At 43.5% G+C, this 21,039-nt stretch overlaps 1 protein-coding gene across 2 annotated transcripts in view; it reads right to left on the bottom strand.

Moving 5' to 3' along the window:
• Nucleotides 1–12,927, bottom strand: part of mxi1 (max interactor 1, dimerization protein) — a 31,129-nt gene extending 18,202 nt beyond the window's left edge. Inside the window, exons 1-3 of one of the 2 annotated variants that reach the window (XM_073471214.1) lie at nucleotides 12,617–12,927; nucleotides 9,955–10,057; nucleotides 4,390–4,419 (exon numbers count right to left, since the gene is read on the bottom strand). In XM_073471214.1, the coding sequence (XP_073327315.1) occupies nucleotides 4,390–4,419; nucleotides 9,955–10,057; nucleotides 12,617–12,845 (362 nt within the window). In that variant the 5' untranslated portion in view covers nucleotides 12,846–12,927. Of the gene's footprint in view, nucleotides 1–4,389; nucleotides 4,420–9,954; nucleotides 10,058–10,319; nucleotides 10,835–12,616 lie in introns of those variants that run through there. The other variant, XM_073471222.1, reaches the window with a different exon arrangement.
• Nucleotides 12,928–21,039: the final 8,112 nt, after the last annotated feature.

Consider the following 21,039-nt stretch of genomic DNA (forward strand, 5'->3'; position numbering starts at 1 on the left):
TCGAGGCCACCCTTAGTCAGGTGTGTTTGACTTATCCCTTTGCTCATCCCATCAGCCTGTCAATTACTTCCTCGTCCTCTGACACAGTTGTTGGCTAAGCCAAAGTCAAGCTAGGCTATTAAGCACCAGCACCGGGTGGCCTGCGAGGGGGGCTGGGGTGGGGCGCGTGCCCCAGCACGTGTGCTACTCTAGCTGGGCTCACCAGACCAAAGATCAAGTCCCTTAAGCTGCTTTTCTGAGCCAAGAAAAGCTTACAAGTCGTCACGTTGGTCAGAACAAATGGTCCCAGTTTTAGGCCCTGCAGCAAAGCCTGAGAATAGGTTGCACTCACTGGGAAGACAACAGAAAGACTGGTGAAGCAGTTTGGCTTTCTTTGTGGAGCATCAGCAGAGCCAGAGAAAATGTAGCCAGGCTTATTCATGTTTGACTGCTCATCCATCCCGAAGGCTGGAACAACAGTACTGAGTTCATAGCCCAGTGGTTAGAAAGAATGGAAATACAGGAAGGGCTTCAATCCCAACAGAGATATGTACCATTTGAAAAATGTGACACCTACAATATACTAGTGATATGCAGTGGTGTGTTTCACTGTCTTGCCTGAAGTAGGCTACTAAAACTACTGTCTATCACAAGGCCCATAGTCACAGTAACATTCAATGGGATATGTTTTAGTCAAGTAAGAGGAGCAAGCTCTAAAATCTGACCACATATCCTCCTGACAATAGGGCTGACATGATATCTAAAAGGTATAAAGTGAAATAATCCAGCACCAAGTAGAATTGAAACTTTTCCAGTCAAATAACCTGCATTCGATACTTTTTGGACATTTTTGTACATTGAAAAAATTGAGTATTTGTATGCGATGGCTTGCAGCAAGTCACTGCAAGCATTAGGTTCAACGTGACCTGTGATTGGCCATCTACTGCAGCAGCCAACAGTCTGTGATGTGGTGAAGTCACGCACAGTCTATTTCACAAGAGTTGGAAGTTCAGCATGCCAAATTGCTAACCAAAACATCAAAAGTACGGCTAAACTACACGCCTCTGGCTTCTGATGAAAATAACTGCATCAAATGTGGAAGTGAACGATTATTTCAGGAAAAACTGGGAACATGGGTAACATGATAAAACACCTCATCAAGCACACTTCAGGGTGGACAGCTGCACATAGTTCACAAGGACAGTGGCTTCTTCGACACCAGCGTTGCCTCCAACTTTGAATTTGGGGAGGCTCTAGCAGGCAGGTTTGTGTGTAAATTTTCCCAATCTTTCATGGATTCCCCACTAACTTTACCATAATGAGCAACCCTACTGGAGTTGCTCTTTTTAAAGTAGGAACAAAAAGTAAAAAACAGGGAAACAAAGTCTTCTTTTTGTATCAGTATAGCTTTAAGGGTATGAACATGCATACAAAAAAACCCCATGACAGCTGAGAACACCCGCACCAACACAAAGTTGATCGCAAATGAGGCGTGACTATCTTCATTTACCATTTCACATACCACTGGGCCAAAACAAATCCCGAGAGGGCACTGCGCACGGACGATCCTTACATGCCACCCAAGGACAAGAGGCTTCCAAGCCTTTTTAATATTCGACAGGCACACACTGAAAGGTGTTTAACACACACTGTTTGCTCGACCCCCCCTCATAAAGAATCAAGCAGGAAAGCTCATATTGCTTCCACTGCTTGGGCACCGGGGGAAAAATAATTTGTCGTGTGCATTAAAGTCTGGCCTTGATAAACAATATTGAAATGAATAGGTCGCAGTGGAGGAGGAGGGTAAATGATAAGCAACGATTCTTGTTGATTTATTGTAGCAAGTAAAAGCCTGCTGTATTGATTATCCATAAACAGAGCCATCATCCAAAAGGGAGCAAAAAACAACTGGTTGAATAACAACAGATTAAACTCTGAGCCATGCAATACCTTAGTCCTGTACTGGAACAACACCATCACAAACAAGGATCAGCCAACAGCTAACCTGAGCTGGGGAATTTGTTATCAACATTTCTAAACTAATAGGCTGAAGCTGTGAGATCAAAGCGGTAGAACGACAGCGTGTGGTCATACAAGGCTTTTTACTGTTAAACCCTACTCAGACAGTGCAATTTAGTAGTGACATGTGGAAGTAAAATAGGGCTGTTAGGAGGTACATGATCAAAGCGGCAGAGCTAACACGTTATCTGGTCCCGCTGCACAGTATGAGCATCTGGAATGTGTTTTTTTCCCCCTCTTTCGGTCCCTTTTATCCGCGTCCTGTGGTCTCTGCTGTCACGACGAGTCTACTTGTCACAGAGGTTATCAAGACCTGTGGTAGCCATGCAAGGCAAATCGGCTCGCCGGCGGCAGATAAACAGGGTTGATAAGTCCGGAAAAAAGGCCCCAGTCAGGCTGGACCATAAGGGACCTGCCTCCAATTTACAAGACTTGGAAGTCTGCTGAGATGGAACGAAAGCTGCCGCTGCTGCTGTTGTAGAATCATGGTATAAGCCTGACACACTTGGGTGAACAACTATGCCTGATACATATAGCTTACAGTGAGGCATGTGCTTAAAGGGAATTGGATTAACTGCTGGCAAAAAAGGGGGGGGATTATAACCGATTCTGACTTTAAGAGTGCTTCTAAAAAGATGGATTACCATTTCAATTTTTACCCTCTTTCGTCGCTAATGGAAATTTGAATTAGTTGTCCTGCTCAACAACAACACCGAGCTCACTGTGTCGAGCAGTAAAACGAAGAAAAGAGTGGGGAAAAAAAAACACAGGGTGTCAGTATCTGGATTTGGTACAGTGGTGAGGTACAGGACAGCCTGTCCTCAGCACACCCCTCCCTGCTGCAGTTCTCTCTGAGTCTTCACAGGCCAGCAAGGTGGAGCCAGGAAGAACAGAGGGCAGGATGCAAGTTTCAATGGATGTTGTACTCATGGCAGGAATGAAAACACACTGATGCAAATCTAAAGCTGTCAGAAGCACGAATGATAGGGTAGTCTATTTTTATATTTTGCTGTATCAGTTTTATTATGCATGGAGTTTCATTTCCCTTAATTAAATGATCTCTCTAATGTTTCATAACTCTGTAATAACCATAATTAAGTGCTATTCCACCATCTCAAACTAACCAGGATTTCCTCTGTTCTGCCATCAACAGGCTTTACACTAGTCTGCTGTGATTGACAGAGATAAATAAAAGCCATAAATGGCCATAGGAGCAGGCCATACTGTAAGTGGCTGGCTGCAAGAATGTGGAAGCTGTGACGAAAACAGCCTTCACGCTGTGTTGTAGGAACAAACATCTGAGCCGGCACCTCTTTTTGAAATTTATTTGTGTGGGTGGAACACTGAAAACGCAACCCTGCATGGGTGCTGCAATCTGCCGAGGCCAGTCAGCCGACCGGCTGGCCTTGTGTGGCATCGCATATGAGCACCAAGATGACACATCGACTCCCGTCTATATTTAACTCACTGGACGCCTCTTCTTCCAATGTTCCCATCCTTTTAGAAAAGGCTGCCAGGGAGAATGGGCGAGAAAAACAGGCTGAGGTGATATGTAATTACACTGAATGGATCCAGCCTCCCACATCCTTTCATTGTACCCACACCCTCAGAGATAATGAAATGGAAGGCAAGTTTTTTTTTCTTTCATTTACCATAAATCCTGGAAGTCTAGCCACTCTTATTTATGGTGTTGAAGAAAACCCCTTACAGCTTGACTCTGCAAAGTCACAGAGCATAAACACCAGCAAGCACCCTATGTGGGTGGTGAACTCAATCTGATAAGGGCTTCTAAGAAACCAGTCTCTGCTCTCTTCAGAGGACGGTCTGGCAAACCATCACAATCAAAGGTCTCCATGAATACCCCACATATCTTCCACCACAGATACTATCTTGAATGCAGAGATATAACTCAGTTCGGACCTATGTTGAGACTAGAAAGCTACTGAAAGGACATTTTGTTCAGGTATCGGGCTGCCATTGTTGCCACTACTGCATCAATAAAAAAAATGTCTTTGGATCAAAACAAGCAGTGAACTTTTGACTTCAGTTCCAGCTCTGCCTGCATGCACCCTTGCCTGCCCGTGCAAGTAACCCAGCAACCAAACAGTTGCATAACCCCACATACTGTAGGTGCAAAGAGTGTGTGCACCACAAGAAGGTGAAAAGCGAGGGGCAAATGTCCTTCACTGAACATAACTGGGTCAACCCTTCTGGTTTCAAGGACCTGTTGAAGAGGAAGTGCTTACTTGAACAAGAGTAAAAACATACGGGGCCAAATAAAAGTAGGACATGGTGGAGTTGTTCACATGTCAGAGCAGGGTGTGCATGTACTTAGAGCCTGTGCTCTATGACTTGAAGGTGAAATGTTGTGAAAATGTAATGCTGACTCACCTATTCTTCTCCAGCTCATTATGTGTGGACCTGTAAAGACAGAAAACAGAAGTGGTCAGATAAAGAGCAAATGTAGACAGTATCTGTTCCTCCAGAAAAGGCACACTGCATTCAGTTTGGGGAAATAAGGTGTAACATAATAAACTATATGAGCGAGCCAAACAGAGGCCGAAGGAGGCACAGTGAATTACCTTGTCGAATTAGATTTATGAATCTATTAATTAATTAAAAATGAGGCCATCTCTGGGCCCAGTGCACTGGAGCCTTTACACACACAAACGTCATCATGACAGCCAGGCATTCCCTGTTGCATTACACAGCCTCTTCCTCAATAATGCACAGCACAACTCTGGGAGGATATGTGTATGTGTATGTGTGTGACAGTGCAGTCACATATGCTCACTAAAGTCATACTGTGCATGAGTGTGTGTGCATGTGCTGCTGGGTGAGCGTGAGCAGGCGCGCGCACACACACACGTATGCATACCTTGTGCATGCAGCCATCAGGGTTCAGTGCTCTGTTAATAATGTAAAGTGAATCAGCTGGTTCCTAAGAGTCTCTTTGTGTGGTAGGGAAGGGAGACAAGCCCTTCTCCTGATGCCGAAATGGCCAAGTTCCCATCCACACACACTGCACTCCACCTCGCCTCAAGGGGCGCAGGTTTGAGGGGGTGGGGTGATGGACTCTCCTGAGTCATGTACGCAGCACTTCTTTATATTGTGGGTTATCAATACTGCAATATCTTTTTCCGGTAATAATATAATTTCCTTGAGCTCAGCTAAAAACCACCGTCTTGTTAATACGGAAGCAGGAAATTTTCAGAGAACGGGAGATAAGAATGGTAGAAGGAGGAGGTAAAGCAAGATAGGACAGAGGGACTTACGACTGTCCAGAGCTGCAGTTCAGTCTGTAAAAATTTGACCCCACCTCGAGATTATTATTTATTCAAGTTGAATTATTTACACCTATAAAAACTCCATATGTCTCTATTTGAATACATTACTCTTCATGTAGTTGGGTATGCAAGACTGAATGTTAAGTCAACTGTGGCAGTGTATTTGATTTAACATGACATGGTGTATGGCCAGGTCGAGTGGCTGCTATCACAGCTCAGCACGGGGCTCACACGTACAGCCGGTCTAGGCCATTACCTGGAAACCCCGTGAGAAGCTAAGTGCTCACACGCGCTCTCCTGACTGGTTTCGGCTTACATATTCTACAACCCCGTAGTAGTCATGCATGGCTGTGCTGTGCATCAGCCAACCAGTCACACATAAAAATCTAAAAACGGATAAACCTACACTAGCTCCGTTTCTTCATAAATGTCATCTTTAAAATGGGCTTACGGTGCCAAAAAGCTTTCTTTGTGGGTAAAATTAATAGTTGCAGTCTTGTGTTCCAATGCAGGCTTCTGCATACATATATAATTACTGTCTAATAGCAGTGGGTCCACTGATTTCTGTAACTGTGAGTCAGAGCAATAGTTTTGCTATCAGAAGATGAATACTTTGGAGTGCATAGTCTGCGTCATCAGCTGTCACTGTGCTCACACCGTGTCTTTGTTGCTTGGAAACCCTCATCCCGATCTGTAATCTTTTCCAAACTCTGAGGATTTCAACACAATCTGATTCAGTGTGTTATAATGTTTTTGGCTGATTATCAATCTTTCAGAATGATGACAGCAGGAAATCCAAGGACGGAGATGCAAAGATGGTAGGTAATAGGCTGGTTATAATACAGACTAGAGCTGCAGCTATTTGTCATTTAGTTGAATGAAGGAAAGTTCATTACTAACAATTTTGATAATCAATGAATTGCTTTAGTCTTTTTTTTCGAGCAAAGATGTCAAACAATTTCTGGTTCCAGTGTCAGCAGCCAAAATGTAAGGATCTGCTTGTCTTTGTTGATGATGATAATGAAAAAAGAGGCTTTGGGTTATGAACTGTTGGTTGGACAAAAAAGCTATTTGCAGATGTCACTTTGGACTCTTGGAAATTATGATGAGACATTTTATAGACAAACGATTAATTGAGAAAATCATCAGTGGATAAATTGCGAATGACAATAAGAGTTAGTTGCAGCCCTAAATCAGACAGGCAGTAGTCCGGAAAGGTATGTGGAAAACCTCAATAATTTTTCATATAGAGAAATAACTTTGGAACTGGAAGTCCATCTTAGGGCAATACTGATTTCATTTACACTATCTATTGCTCTGAAAATGAGGCAGGCCTAGGATCAACCCTGGTCTAAGCCCCCCATAATCAAGCAACACACACACTACATCTTAGTACAGCCTCATTCAGAGAGATCAATCTAAGTCAGCTTGCTTTCCCATTGGCTTTTATCAAGACCCATTCTACTACTGCCTCCTGAATCAGATATCTGCTTGTCTGGAGCTCAGCAACAATGCAATACAGATTATAAACTGGCTCAAGGCCACACACACACTGTTGCAGCACACCTCCTTCTGTGCAGTTGTGTGTATGCCTGTGTGCATGGATATGCATGTACATGCACACAGGGTGGGTCAAGGAGATAAAGCAGCCCTGCTATAAACGGTAGGCAGGAGAGGACAGAGTCAGATAAGCCCATCACTTTAAGCCTCAACACGCCACCGGGAAGGTGGCTGCAGCTGGAGCAGGCTAGTGCAAGACCACGGACTGTGTTAAAAGGAATTGCACTGTCACAGTTTTATTAATCACTACAGTATCAACATTTTTGGAGTGTCCTCAGAGAGAAATGATTAGCCATGAATGACCAACAACATCAGCACCAATTCACTTTTTTATAGGTCCAATCAGATTCTGATAACTGAATCTGGACATCTGCTGACTCAAATACTCATACCGAAATCAAAGTTCTTTTATCTTCATTATTATTTTTATTATTATTATCATGCTTTTATGGTTTTAGCTCCAGCGCTATGGAAAACTCCCCCTTCATATCAGATCAGCTGAGTCAGTGCCTCAATTTAAAAGGTTTGAATAAACACACCTGTACAGACAAGCATTTGGATAATGTCTATTCAAAGGTTTTAAACAGAGAGGTAAAGACATTTTATTGAACTTTATTTTGTTTTTTTTCTCTGTTATTTGCTAGCTTTGCACGTACATTGTATGGTATCATATTTTGTGAAGCACCTTGTATCTCTGGTTTTAACAGACGCTGTAGACATAAAGTTGATTATCATTATTATTATATTGTTATTGTTGTTGTTCGTGCTGAAGTAAACCAGATAGCACTTCTTATTACAAGAGCAAATAATAAACAAAAGATACAATACATTTAAATATATTGCAAAACAATTTACTTTAGCAGTTTTCACATACAAACAGGCGTAGGAGACCAAATACTATATATCAACAATAAATCAATCGATCAGACTGTGGAATCTGAACCAGTACATGGATCTGTGACATCAGTCTGATATCCAGTAAGTGAATTAGGTCAGTATTGGCAACCGATTCCAATATTGGATTGGATCGGTCCCAACTCTAGTAGGAACGCACAGATTGAAGATGATGTAGATGTGAGTTGTAAATGTTTTGTTTAAAACTGTTGTGTGGTGCCATTACTTGTGTGGACGTTGTTATCGTGCAAGGAGTCATTGCGAGGTGGTGAAACAGCTCATAACTTTGACTAATTACAAGATTTCTCACCTGAGTCAGCAGGCCTTAAATAGGGCTGTTGAATAAAACTAGACCACTAATGGTGCCAATCAGAAGGTAACCCTGACAGCAGTAGGGATGTCCAAATAATGCCGTTTTATTTTGTTCTGCAAGGTGTGCAATTCCAGTGGGAATGAAATAAACCTGCATCACAACCTGAGACAGAGAGATGGTGTTAAATACTAAATGGTGTTACCTCACTGAGTGAGTTGTGAACATGTCTCTGCAGAGAGCAGGACCAAACACCATTCTTCTTGGTGCCATTTTCTCTTCTGAAAGTGCACCATGCCCCTTAAGAGTTGTTCACATTAGGAGCAGCATTAAGGGGCAAAATGTTCCATGTATTTTTTTCTTAATGCGGATTTGATTGTACATTATATTATAATAGGTGAAATATCTCGAAAGACTTTTGCAACGCGTATTATTCTACTGCTTTTCTGCACAAAACAGCCCTGCGTGAGCGACACGTACAGGGGCAATGGAAGAAAAAAAAAAAGCAGCTCATACTTCTTTGTTTGATGGGGATTTAATTGTACATTGAAGATAATGTTGTTCTGATTCATTCATTATTCTATGCACTCTTGAAAAATGTCCCTATAACGATGAACTCTTTGGACGCTTTTTGACCGCGGCCTCAGACCTATATATGATCGTGGCTGTTGCCATGCAGAACAGGCAGCGTTCTGCGCTCATGATGAGTAATGCGCAGATCCTGTTTGTGGCCCGCTCTTACATTAATATTAAAAGGCTCAGAGACAGAGAGAGAGAGAGTGTAGGGCTTGTGTTTGATGTATGACTGTCAATGGACAGATTAATGTAAGCAGCCTAGCACCAAGAGAAAAAAAAACACAATGCCACTGGGTCTTAACTTGAGAGATTCTCGCTTGCTTCTCCTACATGTAAATGCAAGTTTTTGTCGTCAGTGAGAGCATTGTGCTTGACAAGGGCTTTAATCTTTGTGGCAGCTAATGATGTGATTATCGCACAGTGTTGCATACAGCCACACAACAGAATGGACTATTAAACATTATGCTCCATCAAGCTGTTGATGTGTGTTGTGCACACAAAAAGATAAAGCACATGAATAGTGCATACATGCGTTTCTTTCTGGGATATACTTGTATTTATAGGGTAAAACAGTGAATTACTGACTACCCTAAACATCATTAGTCCTGAAAAAAGCTCCACGTATTCACCTTTGGATGTCTGCAAACAACACCAGCCATAAATAGCAGCTTTTCACCCTTAGGGCGAAAGACAAAACTCTCCCTCTCTCCCACAGCGTAGAATACATTTGGCATAAGGAAAAAACTAACGTGACTATCACCAAAACCTACACAACTAACCCACTTGAAATTAAAGCAAAGGTCTAAGGGTTTATTAAACCGGGGGGTGAGAGGAATACACACAATTACAAGTGAGTGGTTTCGTTTCAGCGCCATCACTTTCGCCACGGTCCCTAACCTCAGCTACCGCAGTCCGTTTGACAATCAGCTGATGAAAAGCTCGCAGAGCTGTTGGTGCTACCCCCTCCCCCAGGCCTACAAAACAGCGGTGCGGGCGGTCATATGTGAACCCATGTATTATACTGTTTCTACAAGTTTGAGAAACATCCATTCAAACGTATTTACGCGAAAAAGAAGTGGGTCCTCTGCGCCGTGGTAATGCTGCCAGCAACTGTATTCACCCTTGGGTGACAGCTCGCTTGTTTACCAAACGTTGCAATAAAGCGTTGGCAGCGAGTGTATAATCACATGCTGTCTGCAACACTCATTATCCGAGTGCATCGCATGCAAAGGACAGTTTAAATGACGGACATGGATCAGTAAAAGCAAATAAACGCCAGTACCAAGAGTTTAACGAGGCTTACACCACGGAAGAGGAGCAGTTTCTTACCTATTGTGGTTACTGCTGAACTTCTTATTTCGGAATTTTCTTTGCCTCTGGTAGTTTGTGTTCTGACTTGACGGAAACGTCGAAGCATATCCATGTTCACACTCTGTTGGAAAAGGAAAATGTGTGGTGAACAGTTAGCCAAGTTTGGACACCTTTTTACTCGACACATTTGCCACACGTTTGTCGTGAGCGTGCAGGCATACGTGTGTGATCCTCTCCAACACAGACCACATCAAATTAGCTGACAGGGAAAAAAACACCACTTTTTTATGTTAACTGTAAAAATTCCTGTCACCAACAGTCAGCACAGCATAGTTTGTTGATAATCACCCCTCAGCTCCACACACAGTCGAGTTTATATTCACCTCTGTCTCTTCTTTCTAGATATTCCGCAGCTTCCAATAACCTTTGGATATTGATCAGCTGAACCGCCGTCATCCTTCCCTGAGGCTGGCAGCCGTTGACGTTAGCTACGCTCTCTGCAGTTTAACGTTAGCTTCGCGAGCAGCAGCACCGGCAGGTCGCTTTTAAACACCAGGACGACTGTGCGTCGGTTGTTACTGCACTGAATAATACTTTTGAAAACGTCGTGTCGGTATCTTGTTCGGTGTCTTCGCTGGCTAATAAGCAGCCTTTGTCGAAAAGAGAGGAGGAAAAAAAAAAATCCAGTGTTTCCAAGCTGGCAAGCTACAGCCAATCCCTGCCAGTCTCCGTTGTTAGAAAATGTCAAAACTCGTGTATCAAAGTATTAAAAGTTCGTAGTAAACACGATATTAAATTTCTACAAAAAGGAATATAAACAATATAAAATTTCCCCGAGGGAGCCCAGAGCCAGCAAAGTGCCTGCTGCTGCTCGTTTCCTCTCCGCTCCTGTTTGTTTACCTAGCTGCACAGCTGAGAGGCGGGCACCCAGCGGAGGAGAGGCCGGTCTAAGCGCGGTGCATGCTGGGAAACCGAGTCTTCCGGTGCATTTATGGGATACTGTCAAACATGGGCAATATTCATCATTTTCACAATGTATCCTGTCTTTACGGTGACGTATTGAGCCACACACTGTTCGTTATTACATTGTGATTGCACTGTAGTCATGTCAGGTCAATTCAATGTAAATACATCTGTGGGACAGTAATATAATCCACAGGTCAACAGAAATTCTTTACAGATAATGTGGTGGTTATGCTTCTTACTAAATTCAATCTAAGTTATTGCTACTATTAATGACAATAAATGATGCTGAGACAAATAATAATTAAATGTCACCATTATATTTAGATCACGTGTCTGTAATACTGTATGATAATTGTTCATAGGTCATTGTTCATTTTTGCATCAACACAACAACCCCCCCCAAGAAAATCTCCCATTTAAACTAATTTAGGCTCATCAATGGATCGATCATAGCGGTTATTTTATGTGTTACTGACCACACAGATGGTCAATGTGTGTGATTTTATTCCTCTTGCAGCCACTCTGCTTCTCTCAGCACGGAAAGCCCTACAAGTCCCATGATTCAACAGCATCGTGGGGGTGTACCTGCCGGCTGAAGCCAGGCCCAGCAACACATGACGTCGCTACCGACCGGGAGTCTGATTGGTGGACGGCTTTGACAGGCGTCGAGGGTTGAGCTCGCTCCTGACCAACCGCAGAGGAGCTTTGCGCCATGTGGAAACCAGCGCCGCACGCCCACAAATAGCAGGAAGCAAACAATCGAGAGAGGGGAGCTGTGCCGCTGCGATCTGCTGCTGCGAAATTCCCACGTTACATTATAATAGGTGAAATATCTCAAAAGGCTTTTGCAGCTCGTATTATTCTACTGCTTTTCTGCACAAAACAGCTCTGCGTGGACGACACGTTCAGGAGCGATGGAAGGAAAAACAGAGCAAAACAGCTTATTTCATGCTGTCTTTACACCATGACTCGTTAAAAGAAAGCGATGACATCATTTCTAGTTGTTTTTAGAAAGTCGTTTCTAATTTTGCATTTATTAAAAACGATCTTCCCTTAAATTATACACGGATCTATTTGCAGTTTGAGAGACCACGTCATCTGCAATCAAACCCTACATCGAGTTTGCCTATTTCTCAAACGCTGCAAATGATAAATAATCGAATTAAACAGCCAATGTTTTATACATGCATGATTCACCATCCAGTTATATCCTCTGCGTATTATCTATATAAAGTTTTAGGTTTTTTCGATCGAGTCTGCGGGGGCACAATGACATCATCCTAAACTGAGTTGGAGGGCGCTGCAATGTGGCCAGATTTATCATATCGGATTGGTAGCCAGCATGCACACCCACACACCCAATCATTATGTCATATTGCTTTATCTGTGCTGTAAGGGAGAATCACAGGTTCCTGGGTTGGGAGTTGTGCAGGCGCAAAGCGATGCAAACATGCGGATAATGCAGGTGAAAGATAGTCCAGAAAACAGTAAAAGCACAATCTTTCCATACTCTCCTACAGCTGCAATGAGTGTACCACTAATATGTTGGTCTGGTGCAGGCACGGGCTGTGCTTAAAGCAGGCAGTGGTGCTTAGTTGAATGAACTCAGCCCTTTGTTGTCTGAGTCTGTTGACAATGAAGTCTTGTTTTCCTGAAATTCAGAGGCAACTGAAAAGGATCAAACGCAGCAGGGGAAAAAATCAAATAAACTCACTTCCGTCCTTCCTGTCGGCGCTCTCGAGAAACCTAGCAGCCTCCAGCAAAACTTGTACATTTTTCAGGAAAGTGTTGATCTGCTCCATGTGGGAGTCTTCGGAGTTGAAGACGTCATTGAAAGGGCAACTAGACATCTCGAAATCTTGCTGATCCAAGAGAGACGCCTCGGAATCAAAGAAGAACTCCTCGCTCTTCAAGCCTCTTCTTTGCCTTTCACTTTTGGCCATTTTTGTCCTCTTTACTTTGTGTGCTTCTGTCCTGGCGACGTGCTGAGCGCAGTAAACAGCGAGGCAGCTACCAGTGGATGCTGCTCTTGTCAGATGGTTCCTCTTTTCTTTTTTTTTTATGAATGCGGGGTGTTTAATGTGGAGCAGTGGCCAATGTCAGTAGATGGTGGTGCATGGGAACCCGAGAGCCCGGCCCCCCTCTGTCTGAGGAGTCCGCGTGGTCCTTGTGCCCGACGACAGATTAACTTTCTGTTGCCGCTGTACAGAATAAAGAACAACAAAAACACCCAGACGTCCACATGGCATTATGATCACTGTGTATTATTTTATACGCTTTTTATCTATCAGTCAGTACAATGTAATGATGGTGGTCATAACATAAGTAACAATGACAGAAGATTAAGTACTGCAGTAGTGATGGTAGTATTATTACTGCTCCTATACTCATATTTTAGTTAAAGGTCGGGCACTAATGTATGAAATTACACAAGTAATTCATTAAAGTTGCTCAAAAGTTGCATAAAATGTCAAATATATTCATGAGTACATAACCCTGTTACTGACTTGGGTGTTTTATTGAGGAGGTACAATAGTAATGGTTTATTAAAATGCCCACTAGTCAGTCAGAAAGTGATGCAGTCACAGAAACAGAATATGAAAGTGAAGGAAAATCAAGATTGCAGTGAAGGGTGTGACCTGTTCAGGTTCAGAGGATGAGTGGGCAGATTTCAGACTCGATACTTTAAAGTTGAAAACCTAGACATTACATTTGGGAGTGAAGCCACGCACTCATTGCTAATTACTGTTTATTCAGATCCACCTTAGCTGACCGAATGCAACAGCTACTCTTCCGTGTAAATTGAGCATTTACAGCAAATAGTTCCACAGGTTTTCTGTTTTCAGTGCTTATGAAGTATGCTACCTAAACTGGCAACATACCTTTTCTTGCTTCTACTTGTGATTCTGAAGTAAATACTGATATGATGTAAGGGCTGTGGAAAAGTCACACCATTCGCGTGTAGATTGGTTCCCTATAAACCTCGCTTTCACTCTGCTATTCTCCTTGCCCACCAGCCCTGATCTTTCCTACAAAAGTGAAGGTCGCATTACGGCACAAAGGAAGTGTGTCTGCTAGTGTGCAACCAAAACAGGAAGAGGAATTGTTTTCACTGGTCGCTATCCCCAGGTTATGGTGGAATAACTGGAATAGCTGTGGAAACTCTGCACTTCAGAAGAAAGAGAAGCTACCTGAAAGAGGAGGAAGAGAAGGTGAAGAGGTAGAGTGATAGAAATGGAGGAAAAACAAAAGTGAGCAGATGGGTAGTCACTTGATGGAGAGTGCCGGTGTAGTGTCAAAGTGTGTTCCCCTAATATATATTTCCCCTTACCAGTGGGGCTTCAAAACCTGCCTACTTATTATTACAACAGTGTTTTACACTGCCTGTTTGAGACAGCTGTGCCAACAGTAATACCACAGGAAAACCAGAACTCCTGTGCTAGCAGTGTAATAACTACCTGGCTGCTCCGAGCTCCCAGTCAGAAATCGCTAGCTGCACAGGTAACTGTACTAACTAGCTAATGGCAGCTAGAGTTAGCGGTTACTCTGGTGATATTCTGCCCCCTATTCGTTTGGAGTTTGAATTCGACAGGTGGCTAATTCTTACATGTTGCCTCTTTAAAGGTCCAGTGTGTAGGATTTAGTGATCGAGCAGTGAGATTGCAGATTACAACCAACTTAATAGCCCTTGTCTCTGTCTTTGCTACAGTAGCCAGTAAAAAAGTAAAAGGCCCTCTTTAGTGCCAGTGATAAGCTTGTCTGTTCTGGGCTGCTGTAGAAGCATGGCGGTGCAACATGGCAGACTCTGTGAAAGAGGACCTGCTCCATTTATAGATATAAAAGGCTCAAAGTAACCAAAAAACACAATGATTCTTAGTTTAAGGTGATTATACACTAATGAAAACACAATCCTACAAACTGGACCTTTAAAGTGGCCAACTGATGTTTTAGTACTAGCGGCAGTAGCTAGTAGAGGCAGTAGAAGAAGCTGTGATAGTTGAGTGTTTGCTTTTTTGACATTTTAGACCTGTAAGACATCAAACACAAGGTGGCTTTTCTGGGGGAAAAAAACCCCACTGGTCTGAGCCTTGGAGTGAGGTGAAAGAGGGGGACTTTATTAACTGTGTAGTATGACACTATAGTGAGTCTATAGATCCTGTATTGTGTGATAGGAATGGTGACTGAGAGATAAGGCCTTAGCCTTGATCTTGTGCCATTCTCAGAAGACCTTTAGCGGAGCTGTTTTTACACCGCGGCAGAGTCAGTTTTGAACCGTAACATGTCGAGGCAGCGGCCTGTATTCTGCTCTGATACCCCCTCTCTGCCACTTCAAAGAGCCAGCAGCAGCCATGACCGTTTGATGTTAAGTTCACAGAGACAGAAACTTTCAAGTCCAACGCACAGGGGAATCTCTGAAGGTCCCCCACACCCCTGCTCCCACCTCTCCACCCTCACTGAGGGGTGGCTGCAGAGGAAGGAAACCCATTTGAAAGCGGTCCTGTTTGGAGTTTAGAAGGTGCCACGGCCAGCACAAAATGAGTCGATTTTGTGAAGCACTTGGCCACATCCTCTTTAGGATTTTAGAGCAGCTTCCCCATTTTAGGTCACTGGGGGCAGTTTTGTAGGCTGTGTTTTTTAGGTTGCATTTTCCCCTTGTTGTGCACGGCTTCAGGGCAACTTCCCTTTAAGGCACAGACATTAAATGTAGCAGCAGAGATTTAAAGTAGGCTATAGCGTGAGAAGTTGTTAAGGATTGATCGCAATATTTTCATTTTCAGTAAGGGTCACAGGAGGTCACAAGCTCAACAGGTCACAAGTCACTGTTGAACCAGTCCACTCACGTGCTGCTGAGAGGGAGAAAAGAGGAATGATGAAAAGCTGGAGGGAGTCATGCGTCCCAGTAGGAAACACTGGTCACAGTATGAAACTAAACACTTAAGAGAGACTATATAGCTCAGGGGTATGGACGTCCTACAGACACATTGTTGTAGCCTTACCCTACACAAATAGGTCAGACCATTTCTCTACATGCTATCATTCCAATTTAAGGACTTAAAAGGCAACACCACTGTTCAAACAAGTGGGCAAGCTTAGTCATAAAGCATTAGAAAAATAACTCAGACTTTCAGAGGAGAGGCAGGGACAGAGGTCAAATATTTTCAACAAGGCAGTCTAATTTTTTTAGCCTAAGGGGCAAATCACAACAACCACCAGCAGCTCAATGGCAAAAGGAATCGCTCCCAAATGCAAATTAAAATTGTGTACTGCAACAAGGTGACCATTAGTAAAAACCAGGGCTGCAACTAATGTAACTTCTGCTTAATCCGTTAAAATAAAAAGATTGTGAAAAATGCCTGTCACAAGTTACCAGAGCCGATAAGATCAAAGCAGATCTTTGCTTTATTTGTCCAAGCAGCTGTCTAAAACCAATTAAAAAACACAATAAATTACATTTAAAATGGTATAAAACAGAGAAAATCAGTGAATCCTCACACTGCAGCTGGAACCGGGAAATGTTTGTAATTTTCAGTCAAGCTAGCGACATGACTTTAGGGATAACGGTTGTTACACTAATTTGGTCCGGAGTGAAACATTCATTGCTATTGAATGGATTGCCATGAAATTATTTTGTTCGTGGTCACCAAATCATTTTAGTCCTACTGACTTTGGCGATCCCTCCATACTTTTCCTGTCACGCCGCCATGACTGAAATATCTCAACAATTGGCTGGACTTTATTTCCAAACACCTGCAAAACAAATAAGTATTTGTTTAGTGCTAATTAACAAATGTTAGCTGATTATTGCAAAACTAGTTAAAGTGATTCTGTTGAATGACATCTAGAGGGTTTCAATCAGGGGTTGCTCGAAGTGCAGCCCTCAGAAACGTCTTGTGCGGCCCTGGAACCTGACATGAGATGCATGCTTTATATTTTAATCATTACTTTTCAATATTCTATATTTAATACACCGCTCAGCTACTGGGCCAATCTACACTCCCCTAACAAGTCAGGTTAGGAATGCCAGCTTGTAGAAAGCCCCTGGTTGTTTGGCAACTAGTGGCAGCCATCATGACCATGGACGCTTTAGCAGTTAATGTGGAAGTGAGATGGAAAAGCCACCACGGACAAATGCTGTATGGTTGAGAAGGAAAACAGGTTTATGGACATTTTCAAAAAAGAAACGTACTTTGCCAGACCTCAGGAGGCAGATAAGATGAGCTGCCTTATCTGCAAACTGCTGAAAACAGCACTAAAGGAATGTTTAAGGTTAAACCAAGACCAATCCAACAAGTTCATTGGTTTTCGTGTGTGGCCCTGAGTCATAAACCTCATCAGAACTTTGTGAACCCCTGGTGTCAGTGGAGAGCGGTAGTAATATAGCGGATGTTGCAGCTGACAATGATAAAGATGTTAATGTGATGCAAACGACAACACTAGCCCATAATTAAGTTTTTTTTTAAAGTTTTTTTCCCGGAGCCATTTTGCATCATCCCTGAGTCAACACCATCTATTCAGTCTCTGTGGATTGAGTACATATTAAAGCATCCGGCAAAATGAAACTCTCAAATCTTCTGAAGGCAGTAACAGAGGGATGGGAGACACATTGACACAATAAAAACGCTCTGCTATAATGGGTCTCTCTCAGCCGTTATTGCTTCCTCTGAAAACTCACTGACATTTTCGTAAATGTCACAGATTTACATCATTCTCGGAGGACCACTTCAGCTGCTGGTGTTCATGGGTAATTAGGCAACGTCCGCCACGTGCACCTCCGCACTTTGGGGAGGTAGAGTGGGAGGAGAGGGAAATATGTGGGTCTGAGTGATGAGAAGCGAGAGGAGGAAAGAAGGGTAAAACGGTTTAAAGAAATTGAATGATCGTTGATGGAATCTCGTCGTGATAAACATGCACGGCCCTCCAGAGTGAAACCTTTGTCCTGGCAGCGGGTAGGAGAGTTTTGAAGAGTGGCCATTCATACTGCTGACCTTTTTACAGCCTTGTTTGGCTTTCCAAAACACCAGAAGCACCCTTCTGCTTCCCATTCACCCACTCGGCCTTTTGACCTCGGCCTGCGCTGTTTCTACAAGGTGAATGAGCAGAAATATGAACTTTAAGCGTAACTAAAGGAATCACAGGTTGAAAAGACTTATCAACATGCCTCACATGAGGAAAACTAAAAGCATGCAAAGTAAAAGATGCACATTAAAATACATTACTAATAGTTAATTCCATGATCGAAGATAGAGCATGTGAGCGTCAGCTGCAGGGTAACACCGCCCTAAATCAACCTCTCTCTTTTGTTTAGGTCTCTGTCCACTGGTGTGGTTAACCAGGCCGCTGAAAGAGACCCTCATCCTTAACCTTTATGTCCTCTCCTCATCAGCCACAATAGGTATTTGTTCTCCATGGGAGGTCAAGCCTGATCACACAAACACTGAATACATGTCCTGCCTGCTGTTTTTTCTCCTCCGCGGATCAATTACCGTAATCGCTGGCTTACATGTGAACCAGCTACGGTGTCTCTTTACATTTACGCACACACAGATCTGCAAATCCCAGGTTGAATTGTCTGCAGCCACACAACAAATAGCTTCCACTGAGTTTCAGTTACATCTTATTTACAAAACTCGCTGTGCAAACTGGCAGCAAGCTAGCACAGGTGCCTGAGCGTAATTGCTGCCTGCTCCAAACACCGTCCGTCAGATAGAAGGAGCAGAAAATGACTGGGTGAGAGTGACGAAGCATTTTTTCGTGGGAGCCTCTTCATCTGACCTCATGTTGACACCGTGGGCTACGCTACTGTCAGTGCGCTTATTTTCCCAAGGGCCCCTGAGCTGTGTGGTTCTCTGCTTTGTCAGGGCTTTCTGGCCAAGATACTAATCTATCTTCCATCAAGATCGCAGTCAGGCTTTTCTTTTGTTTGGCTCGCACTGTGCGGCTGCTGGGGGAAAGGCTTCCTGGGTATTATCTCCATTCCAGGATATTCTCAGCCCTTCCTTGTGATACAGTATCAAAACAACACATTATACAGCTGCACCCCGCCCTGTTACTCAAATCAGGGCTGCTGATGCGACTACTACTGCACCTCTCAATCTCAATTCTCACTTCCTGTCTGAACACTCTCCCTGGTGCATTTCTTTGCTATTTTTCACTGCAGTGTCCTACGGTGAGAGAAGACACCCGAAAAACTCGCAGCACCAGCTCACTCACAAACATGCTGATGAAACGAAAGTGTGGGTGAGAGATAAACCTGTTAGGCGACAGACTGGTGTTGCCCCTCCCCAGGCAATTGCCCTTTGGCTCTTGGTGACCATTGTTCGCCTCTGTTCCCAGGCACTGACATCTGGTGACAATGGCCACGGCGGGAAAGAGGAAAGAGAGCCTGCGAGCGTGCACATGCACAAATACGTACATTTAAACACCCACAAACATCAGAGAGACAAACAAACTTGGGTGCATACAGAACTGAAACAAAGGGCAAAACTGAGTGACACACACTTGAAAGAAAGCAAATTGAAGCTCTGCACAGGGATGAACTCGAAGACAAGAGCTGAACCAAAAATGACCAATAACACAAATAAACACACTTACATTAGCAGACGATTACGCACACACTCCCCAAGGCATGGGAGGGCTGACTGTGACACACATACACACAGAGCGATATCAAATAATTCAGACAAGTCAGATGTGTAAACACTTATTACGAGTTTAAGGGATCACATAAAAGCAGCACACACAGTTACAGGGGAAAGTTAGACAGGTGGGCAGAGCGGGGGAAACATCCAGCACGTCCTTTCTTTCTCTGCCGTCAGTGGAACCAACAATGTCACACCAGTAGTTTTCTCCAGGTCCCATCCTAACCTGTCATTTATCCACGGGAGCCTCAGACTGCTGTCGCCGCTGCCCCACTGGAGGTGTGGCACCGCGCTCCCCTAAAACATTACAACAACCTCCCCCTCCGGCCGCCCGCCTCTACCCGGTGTCTCTGATGTGGGGATGCTGCCAAATTAGCCAGTAGGGCCTTGGGGCAGTGTGTCTCCTCTGCAAATTAGAGGGGAGAGAGATCGAGAAAGACCAGAGAGAGAGAGGGTGTGCACGAGAGAGAGACAGAGAGAGAGAGAGAAATTGCAGGTTCAAAGAGCTAATGACCTGCATAGGAGGGGAGCGGTAATGGAGTTGGGGAGTCGGTGGAGAAATAGCACAAGACAGAGACATGACCTCATCCCTGCTGCTTGTTTAGCCGGATCAGACCAGAAAGCGGCACACCATTCATTCCAGCAAGGTAGCTTGTTGTCTCACAACCACGCTGCACGTCTTGCTGGCAAACACTTAGTGTGTCACAGCTCCTTTAAAGATCATAACGCCCAGATGGTTTGCAGTTCATCAAATTCATGATTTTGTGTGTCAAACATAAGTTGAACTCCTCTATCTTAAAACTACAGATTTACTTTCACTTTACTTTTAACATTACGACGAGAAGGGATGGGGTTACGCCAACCTTTGCTGCCTTTCACTGGTTATCTGAGAGTTTTAGAATTGATTTAGACGATTTTACTGCTTGTTTTTAATGCCTTGAATGAACTGGCTCCTGCTTATATCTGTGATTTACTAACTCTTCACAAGCCTGGTTGCTGCTTGAAATCCTCTGGCATGGCCCTGCTTTCAATATCTGGGCCCTGCAGCTGCAGAACTTGCAAACTCAGTATCCTCTTTTAACTCTCCTCTTAAACCTCACTGTTTTTTTCCTTAACTGATGGTATTTATTATTATTGTTTTTCTCTGGTTTATATCTTAAAGCTGCTGTAAGCGTTGTTGTTTTAGCTAACTTCCTGTCCATTTAGCAGTTAGCAATCCCATCCCCCTTCTCTACATCACCACATGAGCGTGCAGCGGTAATCGCCAGAGATAGCAGCCAACATGAGGATCCTGCTCTCCACTTGTCCACTGATCATTTCTTTAAATGTCACTCAAATGTCCTTAAGCTGGTTTAGCATTTATCAAATGATAAAAGATGAATATCCATCCCATGAAAAGACCTGTGTCTCAGTACTTTCTGACTTCCCTGGCCTTTTAGTTCTTACTAGAGACGCAAATCCTTCAAAACAGGTCACAGATATGAACTTTAATTTGTAA

This window comes from Pagrus major, chromosome 1 (genome assembly GCF_040436345.1).
Source record: "Pagrus major chromosome 1, Pma_NU_1.0".
Lineage (NCBI taxonomy): Eukaryota > Metazoa > Chordata > Actinopteri > Spariformes > Sparidae > Pagrus > Pagrus major.